The sequence below is a fragment of the Mirounga angustirostris genome, unplaced genomic scaffold (assembly GCF_029215605.1).
Source record: "Mirounga angustirostris isolate CCGP_5_RB_7025 unplaced genomic scaffold, mMirAng1.0.hap1 SCAF_14, whole genome shotgun sequence".
Lineage (NCBI taxonomy): Eukaryota > Metazoa > Chordata > Mammalia > Carnivora > Phocidae > Mirounga > Mirounga angustirostris.
In genome coordinates this window covers 79,248,613-79,263,405 of record NW_026991722.1, presented here as the reverse complement: position 1 = coordinate 79,263,405, position 14,793 = coordinate 79,248,613, and the positions used below count along the sequence as shown (strand labels likewise).

Genomic DNA, 14,793 nt, shown 5'->3' with positions numbered 1-14,793 from the left:
TACCTGGGTGGTTCAGTCGGTTAAGCATCCGACTCCTGATTTCGGCTCAGGTTATGATCTCAGGGTCATGAGATCGAGCCCTAAGTTAGGCTCTGCGCTCAGTGGGGAATTTGCTTGAGATTCTCTCCCCTTCCCCCTCTTCTGCGCCGTTCCCCCCCCCCCCCCCCAATAAATAAATACATCTTCAAAGAACTGAAGGAAGCTTGGAGCTGGCTAGATTCCCAAGAGCCATTTGAGACCTGCTGGGGCTGGGAGCCCTAACAAGTCATTGATGGGTTTATGAAGAGGCATTGACATCTGATTTGTGTAGTTAAGAAACAAATAAGCTCCGACTGCAGTGTAAGCTGTGGATGTGGAAATGGCAGGAATGGTGGAGAAACGAGGGGGTTAGTGCAGTGGCTCAAATAAGAAATAATAGCTTGGTTTCTTGTCTTAGCAAAGGAGATGGAAAAGAAGTGGAAACATTCAAGAGATGTTGAAGAAGTAGTCGGACTGCAGGACTTGGTAGTGGGTTGGATTTTAGGGGTCACAGAGAGCGAGATGTTAAGAGACCTGGGTTTGTGACTTGTAAACCTGGACAGATAGTGATGTCGTTCAAAGATAGGTGTACTGGAGGAAGACCAGGTCTGGGGAGAAAGCTCCCTAAGTTGAATTTTGGAAATTTTAAAGATCTCTTCTGAGATATCCAGGTAGAGATGTCAAGTAGACACTTAGGACTTCATGGGCCTGCAGCTCAGGGGAAAGGGAGTAGTTGGCTTGTAGATACTCAAGTCAGGGGCACAGAGGAGGAGGAAAGCTCACTGAGGAGGAGGAAACCTAGAACGACAAGAGGGCTTGGGACAGTTTTGCTGAATTCTATGTAACCAAGTTTCAAGAAAGAGAAGAGTAAGTGGTCAAGAAGCATTAAAGTGCTGCTGAGCTTTTAAGAAGAGGATTAAACATACCTTTTGATCATGGTGAGGAGCTGCTTCTGTAGAGAGGTGGGAACAGGTTGGGCTGGTGTGGTCGGTTACATGAATGAAACATGGACCTTGCTCTGAACAGCTCTCAGTCTTGTAGGGGAGAAGGTTATATAAGCTTCTTAAATACAGTTGGAAATCTGGAATGAGAAAGTATGTTTAGAGGACAGAGATCAGTAGAGTAGGGGATGATAGACATTTTCTGAGTAGCCAAGCCAGGAGACTTCTCGGAGGTGGAGACTTATAAGGAAGTATTCAAGGGTTACGCTCATGTCTGCAACTGCTTAGGTTTGAGCACAGTGCCTTGTACTTAGCAGGCTTCTAATTAAAGTCTGCTGGATGCATTTATGAATAAAAGAAAGTACAGTCTTTCCCCTAAAGAAATGTGGGTGATTATCTTGGGTGGTTCCTTTTACTAGATAGTAGCCTTCAGATAGAAAAGCAGTGTGTGGGTGGATCAGTACTGTCATCTTTGGATATGAAGAATAGCAGAGTCTATTGCAGGGGAGGTGTGGGTTCCAAAGTCAGAAGCTTAGTACCAGACAGATAATGTAAATGAATGATGCCAGAGCCAGATTTGCGAGCAAACCCTCGCTGTGTTTGGCAGTAACACGTTCTCCGCTGTGTGCCCACGAGGAGCCACAAAAAATGATGTCTGCTTTTTTCTCTGACCTGTGGTTCTCTTGGTCTGTGATTTTCCAACTTTTCACAGGAGCCACGGGTACAAGAAGTACTTTTTTCTTTACTATAAGAAAAAAAGAAGCCCAGGCTTGAAGATAAAGGCGCTCACCGTTGCTTCCTTCTCAGGCAGGCAGCAGAGCTGGGTGGGGAGAGCCGTCTGAAGGGGGCACCGCTCCTTCACTCCAGCCATGCTGCTCGTGCAGGAATGGGGCCTCCGGCTTCCCAGGTCTCCCAGTTTTTCCTGAGATGCTGGCAATTTAGATTAGCAACTTGTGTTTGATTTAGGGATACACCTAGAGATGTCTTCACCCTGTGTTTCAGATTTGGTTGGTAGATAAACCTTAGATTTCCATCTGTGCTCCTTTCCTAATCAGCTAGAAAAGGAAGAGTAAGGAAAGGTCTTTAGGTATGCAGCTGATCACCTCAAACTTCATTAGCTCTTTCTTCAGATCTTTTTGAGAATTTGATGAGCATGTTTATGGACCTTTCTCCCTGGAAAAGAATACACGTATGTTCATGCGTGCACAGTTTTGCATAGAGTCTGAGAGGTTTTTCAGGTTCTATGTTAAGAGCCCCTCCTCTTAGTAGGAAGAATGTTACATCTGAAACCATGAATCCTACCTTTTTCTGTGGACAGATGGCTTTCAGTCCTGTCATTGCTTTCGCCATGTTTTCTTACGCCTCTGCCTGCGTGGAAAGTTGTCTTTCTCTCTGTGCACTTTGTATTTTGTGAAAACATTTTACATTAAGAGCATTTTAACAGTTTTTAAGAGCTTCTGTTTAAGTCCTCCCCCCACACTGATCATACTTTCAAAACTTTGATATTTGTAAATAAAAGTAATACAATAGTTAAGAAACTTTTACAGCTCTCTTTTCCTATGAACAACCTTGGAAACAGGTTTGAATGATTTTAAAGAGTCAGCCCTATCCATCCTTTTACTTCTAAGCAGTTCTACAGTTAACCTCTTATATACAGAGTAACCTATTTCTCCTTTTATTGTTTCCAATAGTAAATTATAAATTACTTTATAATAAATAAAGTAATAAAATATCTTTTCTCTTGACTGGGAAGTCAAGCATTTTAGAATCTACTGAAAATAAAATCTACCACGAATAATGTCTTTGTCATGGACTATAACTGAGGTCCAGAATGATGGCAGGAAAGAGGAGAGTGTTGATCCCCCTTTATGATTTCTGTTCTTTTTCATTTCCTTTCTCTTCCAGTGCTAGACATCAGCATGCTCTCCTCCCAAGATGTGGTCCGCATGCTGTTGTCACTGCAGCCCTTTCTCCAAGATGCCATCCAAAAGAAGCGCACGGGCAGGACCTGGGAGAACATACAGCATGTGCAGGGACCACTGACCTGGCAGCAGTTCCACAAAATGGCAGGACGGGGAACCTATGGTAGAATCTCTTCCCTGTTTCAATTCCTTCTTAATTTTTTTTGTTCCATAAAAGCTAGCTTTAGTTACTTTCAAGCCCTAGCTTCACTGACGAAGTAGAATCTTTTTCTTCATGACTATTAAATTTTATAATCTTTTTTCTTTCCTAAAGTCAGTTTGGAGTTCAGTTTTCTAAGCATCTTTGACAGAACCCAGGTCAATGAGGAAAATAATCCTTAAATAGAGTATTCATTAGATTTTCCTCATCTTCCTGATCCTCATTGTACTTCCATCTGGATGAACTTCTGAACTAGTTCTGTCACCTTCTTCCTAGTCAGGATTATAATGCTTAATTTAAAGGAAATGATGTAGTGCTGCTTGGAAAACTAACTTTAACTTGTTCTAATCTGCCCTCTGATCTTATTGGACCTTTATAAGCGCGTTCTGACTCACTGAAATGAGGTTCTTCATTGGGGGTCATATAATTAGAGGATTTGAAGAATACTTTTGAGTGATCCTGTCAACCTACGAGGAAATTTCTGATGCCAGAATTAAGACTAATGCAGCAAGAACTTCTAAGTTGTCCAGGTTGTGGGAAACAGACTTGCAAGCGCCTTTCTAACTGCCTTATTGTTACAGGTTCAGAAGAATCTCCTGAGCCGTTGCCCATTCCCACTCTGCTGGTAGGCTATGACAAAGACTTCCTCACCATCTCACCATTCTCTTTGCCATTTTGGGAGAGGCTGTTGTTGGACCCATATGGGGGCCACCGTGATGTTGCCTATATTGTGGTGTGTCCAGAAAATGAGGCCTTGCTCGAAGGAGCCAAAACTTTTTTCAGGGACTTGAGCGCTGTATATGAGGTGAGAATGACATGAAAATCATTTTTGTGATTTGAGTCCTCAGATTGTTTCTAGCTATGACTAAATTTTAAAGAACAAGTATCTTCAAGGTAGATCTCAAAGAAAATTTGCAAATAGTTGAAGGATAAAGGAGAGAATTAAATTGGCAAGTTTTCCTGGAAGTTAATTGCTTTCCCCTCTTGGCTTTACATTTTGTTAGATTTAGAAGACTTTGCTCTGCCAGCCTTACCACACATCTTACAATTCTGTCAGCTGTTTTTTCCTCATTTATGTGCTTGAGTTTAAAAGTTTTGCTTACCAGGGGGTGTTCTGGCTGTTCAGAAGATGACCTTTACCAAAAGAAAGCACATCTCTTTGGGGGGGGGGGGGGGTCCTGAAAAAAGTATAAAAATGTCTACCTTGAAGATTTTTGAATCACGTCCCTGTTGTGTATTTAACACTACATTCATCTTAATACTAAAGTTTTGATACAGATTAATAATGTAATAACCATAATAATTTAAAAGCCGGTAGATCATTTTATCTATTTAGTACACAAATTACTGTTACTATTGAAAAATTAGAATCATGAGTATCTCTGATGATTTTTTCTGCCAAAATATATGTACACTAAATTCTTCGTATCTTACACTTCTAATATCTTTATTTTTGGCAAGATTAAATGAAATTAGTATTTATGAAGAACTGTTACAGGCATATTATAAACATTACAAAAGTGTTTGTTAAAGAAGATGCCAAGTAGAATTTCTAAAATATTTCATAACGGAACATTCGCTATCTGGAAATGGATGGGCACACGTGAAATAGCAAACTTACGTGTTGCTACAAAGAAGTGAGGAGATGCTAATGCATGAGGTAATAGCATCAGTTAAGCCCCTAAAGGAACCCTTAGATACAGTAATTTCTGTGTAGTGCCTGGCCCATGGATGTGTAATGCTATTAAATCATAAGGACCATAACACAGAAAACTTGTCTAAGCGATTTTTTTAAAGCCCAGCTCTTCTCTTGCATGAAACTTTGAAATGAGTTACAAAACATAAAAGCATTGCTGGATCTTTTTAGAGCCTAATGACTTTACTAGGATTGCTCATTGGGCGGTGTACACACCTGGTTAAGAAGAGTGTGTGCTAGAGAACTTTGTAGGGACTTGGTAAGCCTTCAGTTATCACCTCTAATAAGGGATAATGTGGGCTCTCCTGTTGGTGAATAGATAGTTAAGTAGCTTATTTTTTGCAGGTGTATTTTATTAATTCTTTGCCGTAAGTACCCATTTAATGTCCTGGAGATTAAGAACAGAATCTCATTGTGCTTAAAACAACTGTTTACTTTTAAAAAGTGATCAGCATATCCACTGATTCAGTGGCCTCTGCTATTGGTGATCTCCAAATGTAACAGTGTAACAGATGGCCCATAAAATTTTAATGTTATCTTATGGGAAAACATTATGAGTAGGGATTACTTAAGAGGTTTTAGTGGACATATGTCTCAGTCAGCCTTAGTAAGCAGGAATCTGGTTAATTCTTTATTTGACCATTAGCAGTCAGGTAGTGCTCAGTGATCTTCCCTTGTATGGGAGGAATTGGCTGGGGTGAAGAAGCATTTATTTTTCTTTAGAGGGTCTAGGCCAGTTTTTGGAGAGACGGATAGCCGTCTCAGCATACATTATAATTATCAGAAAGGACCAGTGTATAATGTTGGTTTGGTTGCTTGTGTTAATGCTAAAAGAAAAAAAAAACAAAATACTTCCATGTGGATGATGGTTTCCCCCACTGACAGCAGGAGTGGTTCCTATTGTAAATAATGATCTTGCTTGTGGTATCAGATGTGTAGGCTTGGGCAGCACAAGCCCATCTGCAAAGTGCTACGAGATGGAATCATGCGCGTGGGAAAGACCGTGGCCCAGAAGCTGACTGACGAGCTTGTGAGCGAGTGGTTCAACCAGCCGTGGAGCAGTGAGGAGAATGACAATCATTCCAGACTCAAACTTTATGCGCAAGTTTGCCGCCATCACCTAGGTAAATGGGAATTTATTTGGCTAAGTAGAATCTGAGAAGTAAAATAGCAAATTGTCCCCCTTTGGGAAGCAGCATTATGCTACTTTTGTCTCAGGTAATGTTAGTGTTCCATTACTGTATTTATTTAGGTCTAATTTCTGTGTTCTAGGTCGTTAAATGCTAATTTTTATGTGCACACACAGTCTTTAAAAGCAATTTAAAGTTGCCTGAAGAAGTCATATCTAATTTACTCCACATTTTGAAAACTTAGCAGCAGGACTTGGTATTAACTGCTTAAGTTTAACTGGCATTCCCAAGAGAATCTTGGAAGTTTTTAAAGCTCAGTACACAGAGGAGCCTGGTATACCGTGGTGGCGATAGAATAGATGGCCTCTCAGTTTTCAGTGCAGGCAGGCAGAGTCAGTCTGAAAGGAAAATGATACAAGGGATTAATTTTCTTTTTTTTTTTTTTTTTCAAATAAGCCTCTTCACCAGAATTTATAAAAAGTAGCTTCGTGTTCATTTCCATGTTTGCAGAATATGGAAGCATATATTCAGATGTGGAGATAGCATTTTGGGTGTCATAATCAGAGTACTGCAGCCTGAAAGCATAATTTAAAAAAAAGTGGCCATTCTGAATTTCGGATTCAGTCCGACACTGCAGAACATCACTGATGTCACCTCTCTGCACGTCCTCTTTCAGCACCTTATCTAGCCACTCTGCAGCTCGATAGCAGCTTGTTGATACCACCTAAGTACCAGTCCCCACCAGCAGCAGCACAGGGACAAGCTACACCTGGGAACGCTGGGCCTCTGGCTTCAAATTCAGGATCAGCAGCACCCTCAACTGGCAGTGCATTCAATCCCACCTCGAACAGCAGTTCCGGGAACCCTGCAGCAAGTAGCTCCGCATCTGGTTCCTCTGTGCCACCCGTCTCATCATCTGCCCCTGCTCCCGTTATTAACCAGATCAGCACTACCTCTTCTTCAGGATTCAGTGCTGGTGTTGGAGGGCAGAACCCCAGCACTGGGGCCAGTTCTGCAGATAGAACGCAAGGGAACGTAGGCTGTGGTGGAGACACTGAGCCTGGGCAGAGCTCCTCTCAGCCCTCTCAGGATGGACAAGAAAGGTATGTTGTTCGCCGACTGAGACGAGTGGCTTTAGCTTGGACTCCTTACTTACTCTTCTGCACGCAGCGGTCCCCCTCAACCTCATGAATCTCTCTGTCTAGTGAAGTGCTCTATTTCTCTTCTTCCCAAAAGGAGGTAACAACTGTCAGTCTGTTGCTTCAGTGTTAAGAAATTTGGGACTTCTTATAAACTTATTAGCTTCGTAGTAAGTTTTACTGATAATTCTATTACTATGTGAACAGAATATATGGATAATAGCACTAGTAAGCCATTACCACTAACATTAATAGTATTATAAAACATCTTTTTAGAATATGGCCCCAGGAAAAAGGGGGGGTGGAAAAAGAGATCTCCCATTTAAAGGAGTATATTATCATTTCCCACCTGTCTTGGTACTAACTGGCTTGGTTTGCTTTCATTTTGGTAATACACATATTGATGTTATATTTAATCTGTAATCATTGTCCAGGGGGTCGGTGTGCTCTGGAACTGGTTTATTTTGTGTGACTTGTATTTATTTTGTGCATCTCATAAGTGGCTCTCTCTGCAGTGTCACAGAACGAGAGAGAATAGGAATTCCCACTGAGCCTGACTCTGCAGACAGCCAGGCCTATCCTCCAGCTGTTGTCATTTACATGGTGGACCCCTTCACTTACACTGCAGACGAAGACTCCACTTCTGGAAACTTTTGGCTGTTGAGTTTGATGCGCTGCTACACAGAGATGCTAGATAATTTACCTGAGCATATGAGAAATTCTTTCATTCTCCAGGTAACTATTTGCAACTTTATTTTTCACTTTTGTTGTTGCTTTTTGTGAAATACAAGTTCATGAATTTTTTTTTAATTGGAAGTACATGAAAGGTATAAAGGAAAAGATATTCATAATTCTACCTTTAGATTAAGTCACCTTTGCATAACATTTTGGTGTGTTTCTAGCCTTTTTTGTGTATGTTTGTTTACAGAGTTGCAATCATACTTTTAGTATAATTTTTATTCTCTAATACTTAACATTATTCATGAATACTTTTCCATGTTGTTTAAAATTCTTACAAGCAGCATTTGTAAGGAGTGCATGTTCTCCATATTTAATTATTACTGTACAGATATTTAATTTGTTTCTAAATTTTGCTATTATAAATAAAGCTGTAATGAATAAACATCTTTATAATCCCTTTTTCACACTTCAGGTCATTCTTAGATATAGTACTGATAAATAATACCAGATTCCTTTCCAGAAAAGTTACGTTTATTTACATTCCCTTTACTGAGCAGTGAGTGTGCGTCTTTCACTACCGCCTTGCCAGCTTTATAGTGTAATAATTTTACAAGATTTTGATAACAGGTGAAGAATGATACCTTGGGTGTTTGGGTTTTGTTTTACTGTCACTTTCACTAAAGCCATCTTACAGAATTAAAACACTGAAATTAAAGTTACCAGAATAGGTTGTTGATTGTTTTTCATCATGAAGTTTGTGTCTCACATCCTTAGACAATAATTCCAAAGTTACCACGCACACTACGTGTGTATATAATAAAAAGGAGAACTACATTAAGAAGCAAGTTTTAACATTTTGGAGCATGGCAACAATGAATTGACACTTTATCCCTAAAAAAGGAACAGGGTGATTTCTAAGTGACTGTAACTTGACCAACAAGTTGACATGTTTTCTTCAGTTGTTGGTGTATCTTTGTAATAGAGGGTTTTATGTCATCTAAGGAATTGAGTTAAATTATGTAAATTATATATATATGTGTGTATTATATTTGATTTAATTTGATTTGAAGCAATCTCTGCATCCCGTGTGGGGCCCGAAATCACAGCCCCGAGATCGAGAGTTGCATGCTCCACTGACTGAGCCAGGCAGGCGCCCCTTACATATTTTAAAACTAAAGCTCCCTGCCCTCTTTCGGCACAGAATTGGTGCCATTTCATTTTCCAAGCGCAGCAGATCTCAGCTTCTAGTTGTGTTTGTGTGTGTAGATCGTGCCTTGCCAGTACATGCTGCAGACAATGAAGGACGAGCAGGTGTTCTACATTCAGTACTTGAAGTCCATGGCGTTTTCCGTGTACTGTCAGTGCCGGCGACCGCTGCCCACACAGATCCACATTAAGTCCCTCACGGGGTTCGGGCCTGCCGCCAGCATCGAGATGACCCTCAAGAACCCAGAGGTAGGTGGTAGCACAGCAGAAACTGCCAGAAGAGTGCTTTTATCCTAGAGAGTTGGCTGCTGGGGTGGCCTTCGGCCTTTGTTAACCTTGGGAGGTTTCTCTGATCCTTAATTTAAAATAGAGGAGGTACTTCTCTAAACTTGTATAATTTTTTGAGAAAAGAGGCAAGCAAACTCTCGGTGTTTTTGGATGTAGGACCTAAGGCAACAATATACTCATCACTTTTACTTACTGATGTTGGACTTTCCTCTGTTTATTTTGTTTTTTTATTTTTTGAAGCTAATCTGCTATTCAGTCACGGACTTTCTTCCTTCCACCCTCTCTTCTCTCCTGGCGCGGCAGCTCTGCCTGTGTTCACTCGGCAGGGGGGCTCCTCATTTTCCGAGGCGCGTTTTTACAGGGCTTGCTTTCTCTTCCCGTATCTCCGTGCTCTGCTTTATGAATGAATGCTTTTTCTCTCCATGTTCTTAAATCTACTTCCCACAAATACGTACCTCTAGAGGAATTTTAAAACACCAAACAAAAGTTGTATATTTTATTTTACTCGTCATTTTATCCTGAAGATAAATGAACAGGACAGTGTTTAGAAGTTTCAAAGCTTTCAGAAATCAGTTCCCACAACTTTCCTTGCATGAAAGTTTACCTGTTAGTAAAAGCCAGCAAACACTTCTTCGCCATATAAAAGAACTTAAAAACACCAAAACCTGCTGATTTTAGTTGGTAATGTAAGTTTTCCTGGGAAACACAATGAAATGCTTCTCTCTTAGATAAATAAAAACTTAGAAGTGGGAAAAAATTAGGCATGTGGTTAATACCACATTTGTTGTCACTTGATCCAGAAGAAATGGCTCAGCCCACAACCCACATTTATTCTGCAGTTATGTACAGTTTCTGTCTTTGGCAGTTCAGGTTGGTTTATTCTTTGGAGTTTTAATTTTTTCACTTTTGTGAACAGTTCATCTATTTTCTCTGTTAGCTTTTTCTAGAATTAAAAAAAAAAATTATTTCTACTTGTTTCTTCTTTTGTCTCCAGAAATTGAGTTATTGCCTTTCTTTATAAATGTAGAACTTTTTAGTTCTTTACCTCTTGTGGTTATTCTGCAGTTCACATGCAGTCATTCCTTATGCGTTGGTAAGAAGTTATCGCAATTTCAAATTATAACTGATAGTGTTCTGCATTTTCATAGAGGGGAGCAAAGGCTGACTACCTGTATTAAGATGTCATGAGGTGGGCGCCTGGGTGTCTCAGTTGGTTGGGTGACTGCCTTCGGCTCAGGTCATGATCCCAGGGTCCTGGGATCGAGTCCCACATTGGGCTCCCGGCTCAGCGGGGAGCCAGCTTCTCCCTCTGACCCTCTCCTCTCTCATGCTGTTTCTCTCTCGCTCGCTCTCTAATAAATAAATAAATAAAATCTTTAAAAAAAAAAAAAGATGTCCTGAGGCATTACCTAAAAGTTTTAAAGTTTATAACATACTGGCAGAACACGGTTAATAGTTCCTGAGATAAATGGATGAATCTAGATGAAAATAAATGGCAAAAATAAGCCTTTTCCCCCCTTTTGCTTTGAAACAGGAAGAGAAAGAAATCATTTGACTTTATTAAAAACAAAATCAAATATTAGGAGTATTTCCTCAGGTTTATACATTTTTACATGTATATGGTAATGGTTAATTGCTAAATGTTGCTGCTCCCCTCAGTCTGCAGCTAGAACAGGGCACTTCATTCAGTAAATGCAGCCCGGTGTCTGCTGTGTGCCAGGCACTAGGGTAGGTGCTGAGGACGCGGTGGGGAGCACGACAGCCAGGCCTCTGCATTCGGGAATTCCGAATCTCTACTGCGGCACAGTCTTATGCAAGCGCATTTTACATAAGAAGGAATGGATTTTAGTATTTACCGTGCAAGTATTAGAAGAAATCCTGTTGGTGGTGTCACTTTTGTTTTTCATAGAATATCCGGTATCTGAAAAGCAGTTTGGGAATAGTATTTGACTTTGTGATTTATCACAGGCTGTCTATTGCATCTAAGATATTTGACATTTAACCTTTTACTTTTTGCTAAACTTTTCAGGCGGTCTCACCTGGACTGTTTTGTTTTGTTTGAAAGCTTTATTGAGGCATAATTCGCATGTTACAACATTCACCCTTTTAAAAATTGCATAGTTCAGTGGTTTTTAGTTTGTTCACAGAATTGTACAACTATCACTGCTGTCTCATTTTAGAACATTTTGCCAACCTGGAAAGAAACGCCATACCTATTAGCAGCCACTCATTTCCCCTCCTCCAGCCCTTGATGGCCACTAGTCTACTTTCTGTCTCTATGGAGTTTCCTGTTTTGGACACTTCCTATAAATAGATCATACAATATGTAATCTTTTATGTCTGGCTTCTTTCATTTAGCATGTTTTCAAGGTCCATTCATGTCATAGCATGTATAGTATTTCTTTTTATGGTTAAATGATACTCCATTGGATGGGTATATGCCACATTTTGTTTACTCATTCTTTAGTGGATGGACATTTGGGTTTTTCCACTTTTTAGCTATTGTGAGTAATACTGTTTTGAACATTTGTGCACAAGTGTTTATGTTTAAAATGGTTTCCGTTCTCTTGGTAAATACCTAGGAGTAGACTTTCCAGGTATAGGGAAAATGAATGGGTCGATGATAAGGTTAGCTTTGAAACTTCGAACACATTATTGAATATCTCTAGCCCTGTATTTTGTATCCCTAAAATGAAGGAATTGGATTAGACTCTTTCTCAGGTCTTTATTTTAGCTTTAAAATTCTGTAATTTCGTTATTACTATTTTTATGCCATAAATCAATGTATGCTACGTGTACGTTTGTATGTATGAATATGTATTCATTCAGGGATCAGCAACTATGTGGGCTCAATCCAGCCTGCTACAGCCTGTGTTGGTATGACCTGGATAAGAATGATTATTACATTTTTAAAAAGAGAAGAATACTCAGAAGAAGAAAGACCCATAAAGCCTAAAATATTTACTGTCTGTCCTTTATGGAAGTGTGCTGACCCCTGCTGTAGGCGATTAAATATTGAAATGTGTATAATAGCTGTGTAAAAAAAAAGGGTGACAACTAAACTTTGTCACAGTTGGTTTAAAATATTTGTCTTAACTGGTAACAGCTAATGCTTTGATTTCTTAAATCACACACACACACACACTAAAGTATAAATACATACTGAAAAGTACCCAGTCATAAGTATACCACTTGATGAATTTTCACTAAACACATCATGTAACAAGCACAAGAAACAAAACCTAAGAAGCACCGAGAAACATCTTTCATGTCCCTTCTAGTCATTCTATCGGTAATCAGTGTTCTGACTTAACAGAAACATATCTTGCCTGTTTTTGACTTTCATGTAAATTGAGTCATATAATTGGTATTTTCTGTGTCTGGCTTCTTTCCTCCAGTGTCTAGATTCATCTGTTCTGTTGCAGGTAGTGGTAGTTTTGCATGTCTTCGCTGTTTAATATTCTGATTGTATAACTATAACACAGTTTATCTTCCATTTTACTGGTGATGGGCATTTAGGTTATTTTTTAATTGGAGCTGTTAGGATTAAAACTGTTGTGAACAGTCTTACACCTGCCCTTTGGTAAACATACATGTCCATTGGATTGGGTCACAGGGTATGTATATGTTTGGCTTTAGCAGAGACTGTCACTTTCCCAAAGAGATTGCATCACCAACAGTGCATGAAAGTTCTAGTTGCTCCACATTCTCACTGATACTTGGTGTTTTCTTTTTTATTTGACATTCTGGTGGGTATGTAGTAGTATCTCATTGTGGTTTTTAATTTCTGCTTTCCTGATGACTAATGAAGTGGGGCCAGTTTACTTTCTAAAATAGTAATTTCCTTTTAATAAGGAAACACTGGCTTGATTGGGGTTCCCTAGCTGATGTCACTTAAACACTTTTTGTTTTCTGTCTTATCACTTACTATTTATGTATGTAATACTTCTGGGGGGCAGTCTGTTGTCATTACTCCCTATTGGTTTCAAGTGCTAATTGGGGTTTTGTTGTAAACATTGAGTTGGGTGGCTTTGTGTTGATACTGACTTTTATTTTGATTTCAGCGACCCAGCCCAATCCAGCTTTATTCCCCTCCTTTTATATTGGCCCCAATCAAAGACAAGCAGACGGAGCTGGGAGAGACATTTGGGGAGGCGAGCCAGAAATACAACGTGCTCTTTGTGGGCTACTGTCTGTCTCATGACCAGCGCTGGCTTTTGGCTTCCTGCACTGACCTCCATGGGGAATTATTAGAAACTTGTATTGTAAATATTGCTTTACCAAACAGGTGAGGAGCCTTGGTGTTTATGCTGCATATAAATTGATGCTGTGCCTTTCCTCAGATATGAGTCATTCTGATTTTCCTGTCTAAATGCAGTGGGTGCTGTGTGGGTGGGCTTTTTGGAATTTTCTGGGTTTTGTCTTGCTAAGTGGTAACTTTGATTCATTTGGGGACCCCTTGCTCACGTCTTTCTTTTTTAGATCACGGAGGAGTAAAGTATCTGCACGTAAAATTGGACTACAGAAGTTATGGGAGTGGTGCATCGGTATTGTCCAAATGACATCTCTACCCTGGAGAGTTGTAATCGGCCGACTTGGGCGGCTTGGCCATGGGGAGCTTAAAGGTGAGAGATTCCTGAAGCAATCAGTACAGGAAACAAAGGAAAAGGGTTAAGCTAATGTCCCTAACTGAGCTGAGGGAGAAAATTATAAAGTTAGTAGTAAGAATAAAGCAGATTTATATTTTCTGATTCTTTTAAATGTAGTTTTAAGTGCAGTTTTTAAACTTCTCATTATCAACAAAACTGTTTACCAAAGAAAATCTTAAATACTGAACCTCAATATATAAGACAGGAAAAAGAATGTTTTATTAATATAAAAGTGATAGTAAATTAGAACTTCTAACGTTTATTTATGTACTGAGTCAGTGAGATCAAGTCAGTTTTAACACGAAAATTTAAATGAGAGATTATGGATGATAGTAGAAGTCATATATAAGAATAGACTTCTGTTTCTTTATTTTTGGTGATTGATGTCTTGATGTAGTTTGTATTTATTTTGTGTTGGTGGCACAAGGGCAAGATAATCCTAATTTATAAGGACAAGTAGTTGTAAGTTGGAATGGTCTTTATTCACATTGCCACTGTCTGATAGACTTCAGTCTGGACTCTTAAGAGAGCAGACTTTTTAAGTTGAATCCCCAAATCTACCTACCAACTGCTAATATTTCCCGTCATAAATATAACAGTCACAAAGCACTAAAAGTAACGAACAGCACAGCTGACCACTGGCAGCGGTGTTGCCTGGCTTTACACCAAACTCGTTTGCTATCTTACTATAGCCACTTTACATGAGCAGTGTGAATAGTTCTAGATTGCTTTTTTAAAGCCTTACTAATCAATGACACGTTTATAAAAAGTTCAGTATGTACGCATAGATGGGAGGGTTTTGTTTTGTTTTGTTTTTTGTTTTTTGTTTTTTTTCCCTAAGGTCTCCACAAAAGCAAAGCATATGTCACAGATTAGCTTGGTGGTTTTGTGCATTCAAGTGTATTAGAGCAGAGTCAGCAAACT

The 14,793-nt window shown here is 39.5% G+C and overlaps 1 protein-coding gene across 3 annotated transcripts in view; it reads left to right on the top strand.

Moving 5' to 3' along the window:
- Positions 1–14,793, top strand: part of MED13L (mediator complex subunit 13L) — a 308,077-nt gene that overhangs the window by 274,137 nt on the left and 19,147 nt on the right. For all 3 annotated transcript variants that reach the window (XM_045887569.3, XM_064578438.1, XM_045887572.3), the window contains 8 exons: positions 2,865–3,044; positions 3,662–3,885; positions 5,708–5,900; positions 6,583–7,009; positions 7,561–7,780; positions 8,993–9,181; positions 13,285–13,508; positions 13,703–13,845. In XM_045887569.3, coding sequence (XP_045743525.1) covers positions 2,865–3,044; positions 3,662–3,885; positions 5,708–5,900; positions 6,583–7,009; positions 7,561–7,780; positions 8,993–9,181; positions 13,285–13,508; positions 13,703–13,845 — 1,800 coding nt within the window. The remainder of the gene's footprint in view (positions 1–2,864; positions 3,045–3,661; positions 3,886–5,707; positions 5,901–6,582; positions 7,010–7,560; positions 7,781–8,992; positions 9,182–13,284; positions 13,509–13,702; positions 13,846–14,793) is intronic.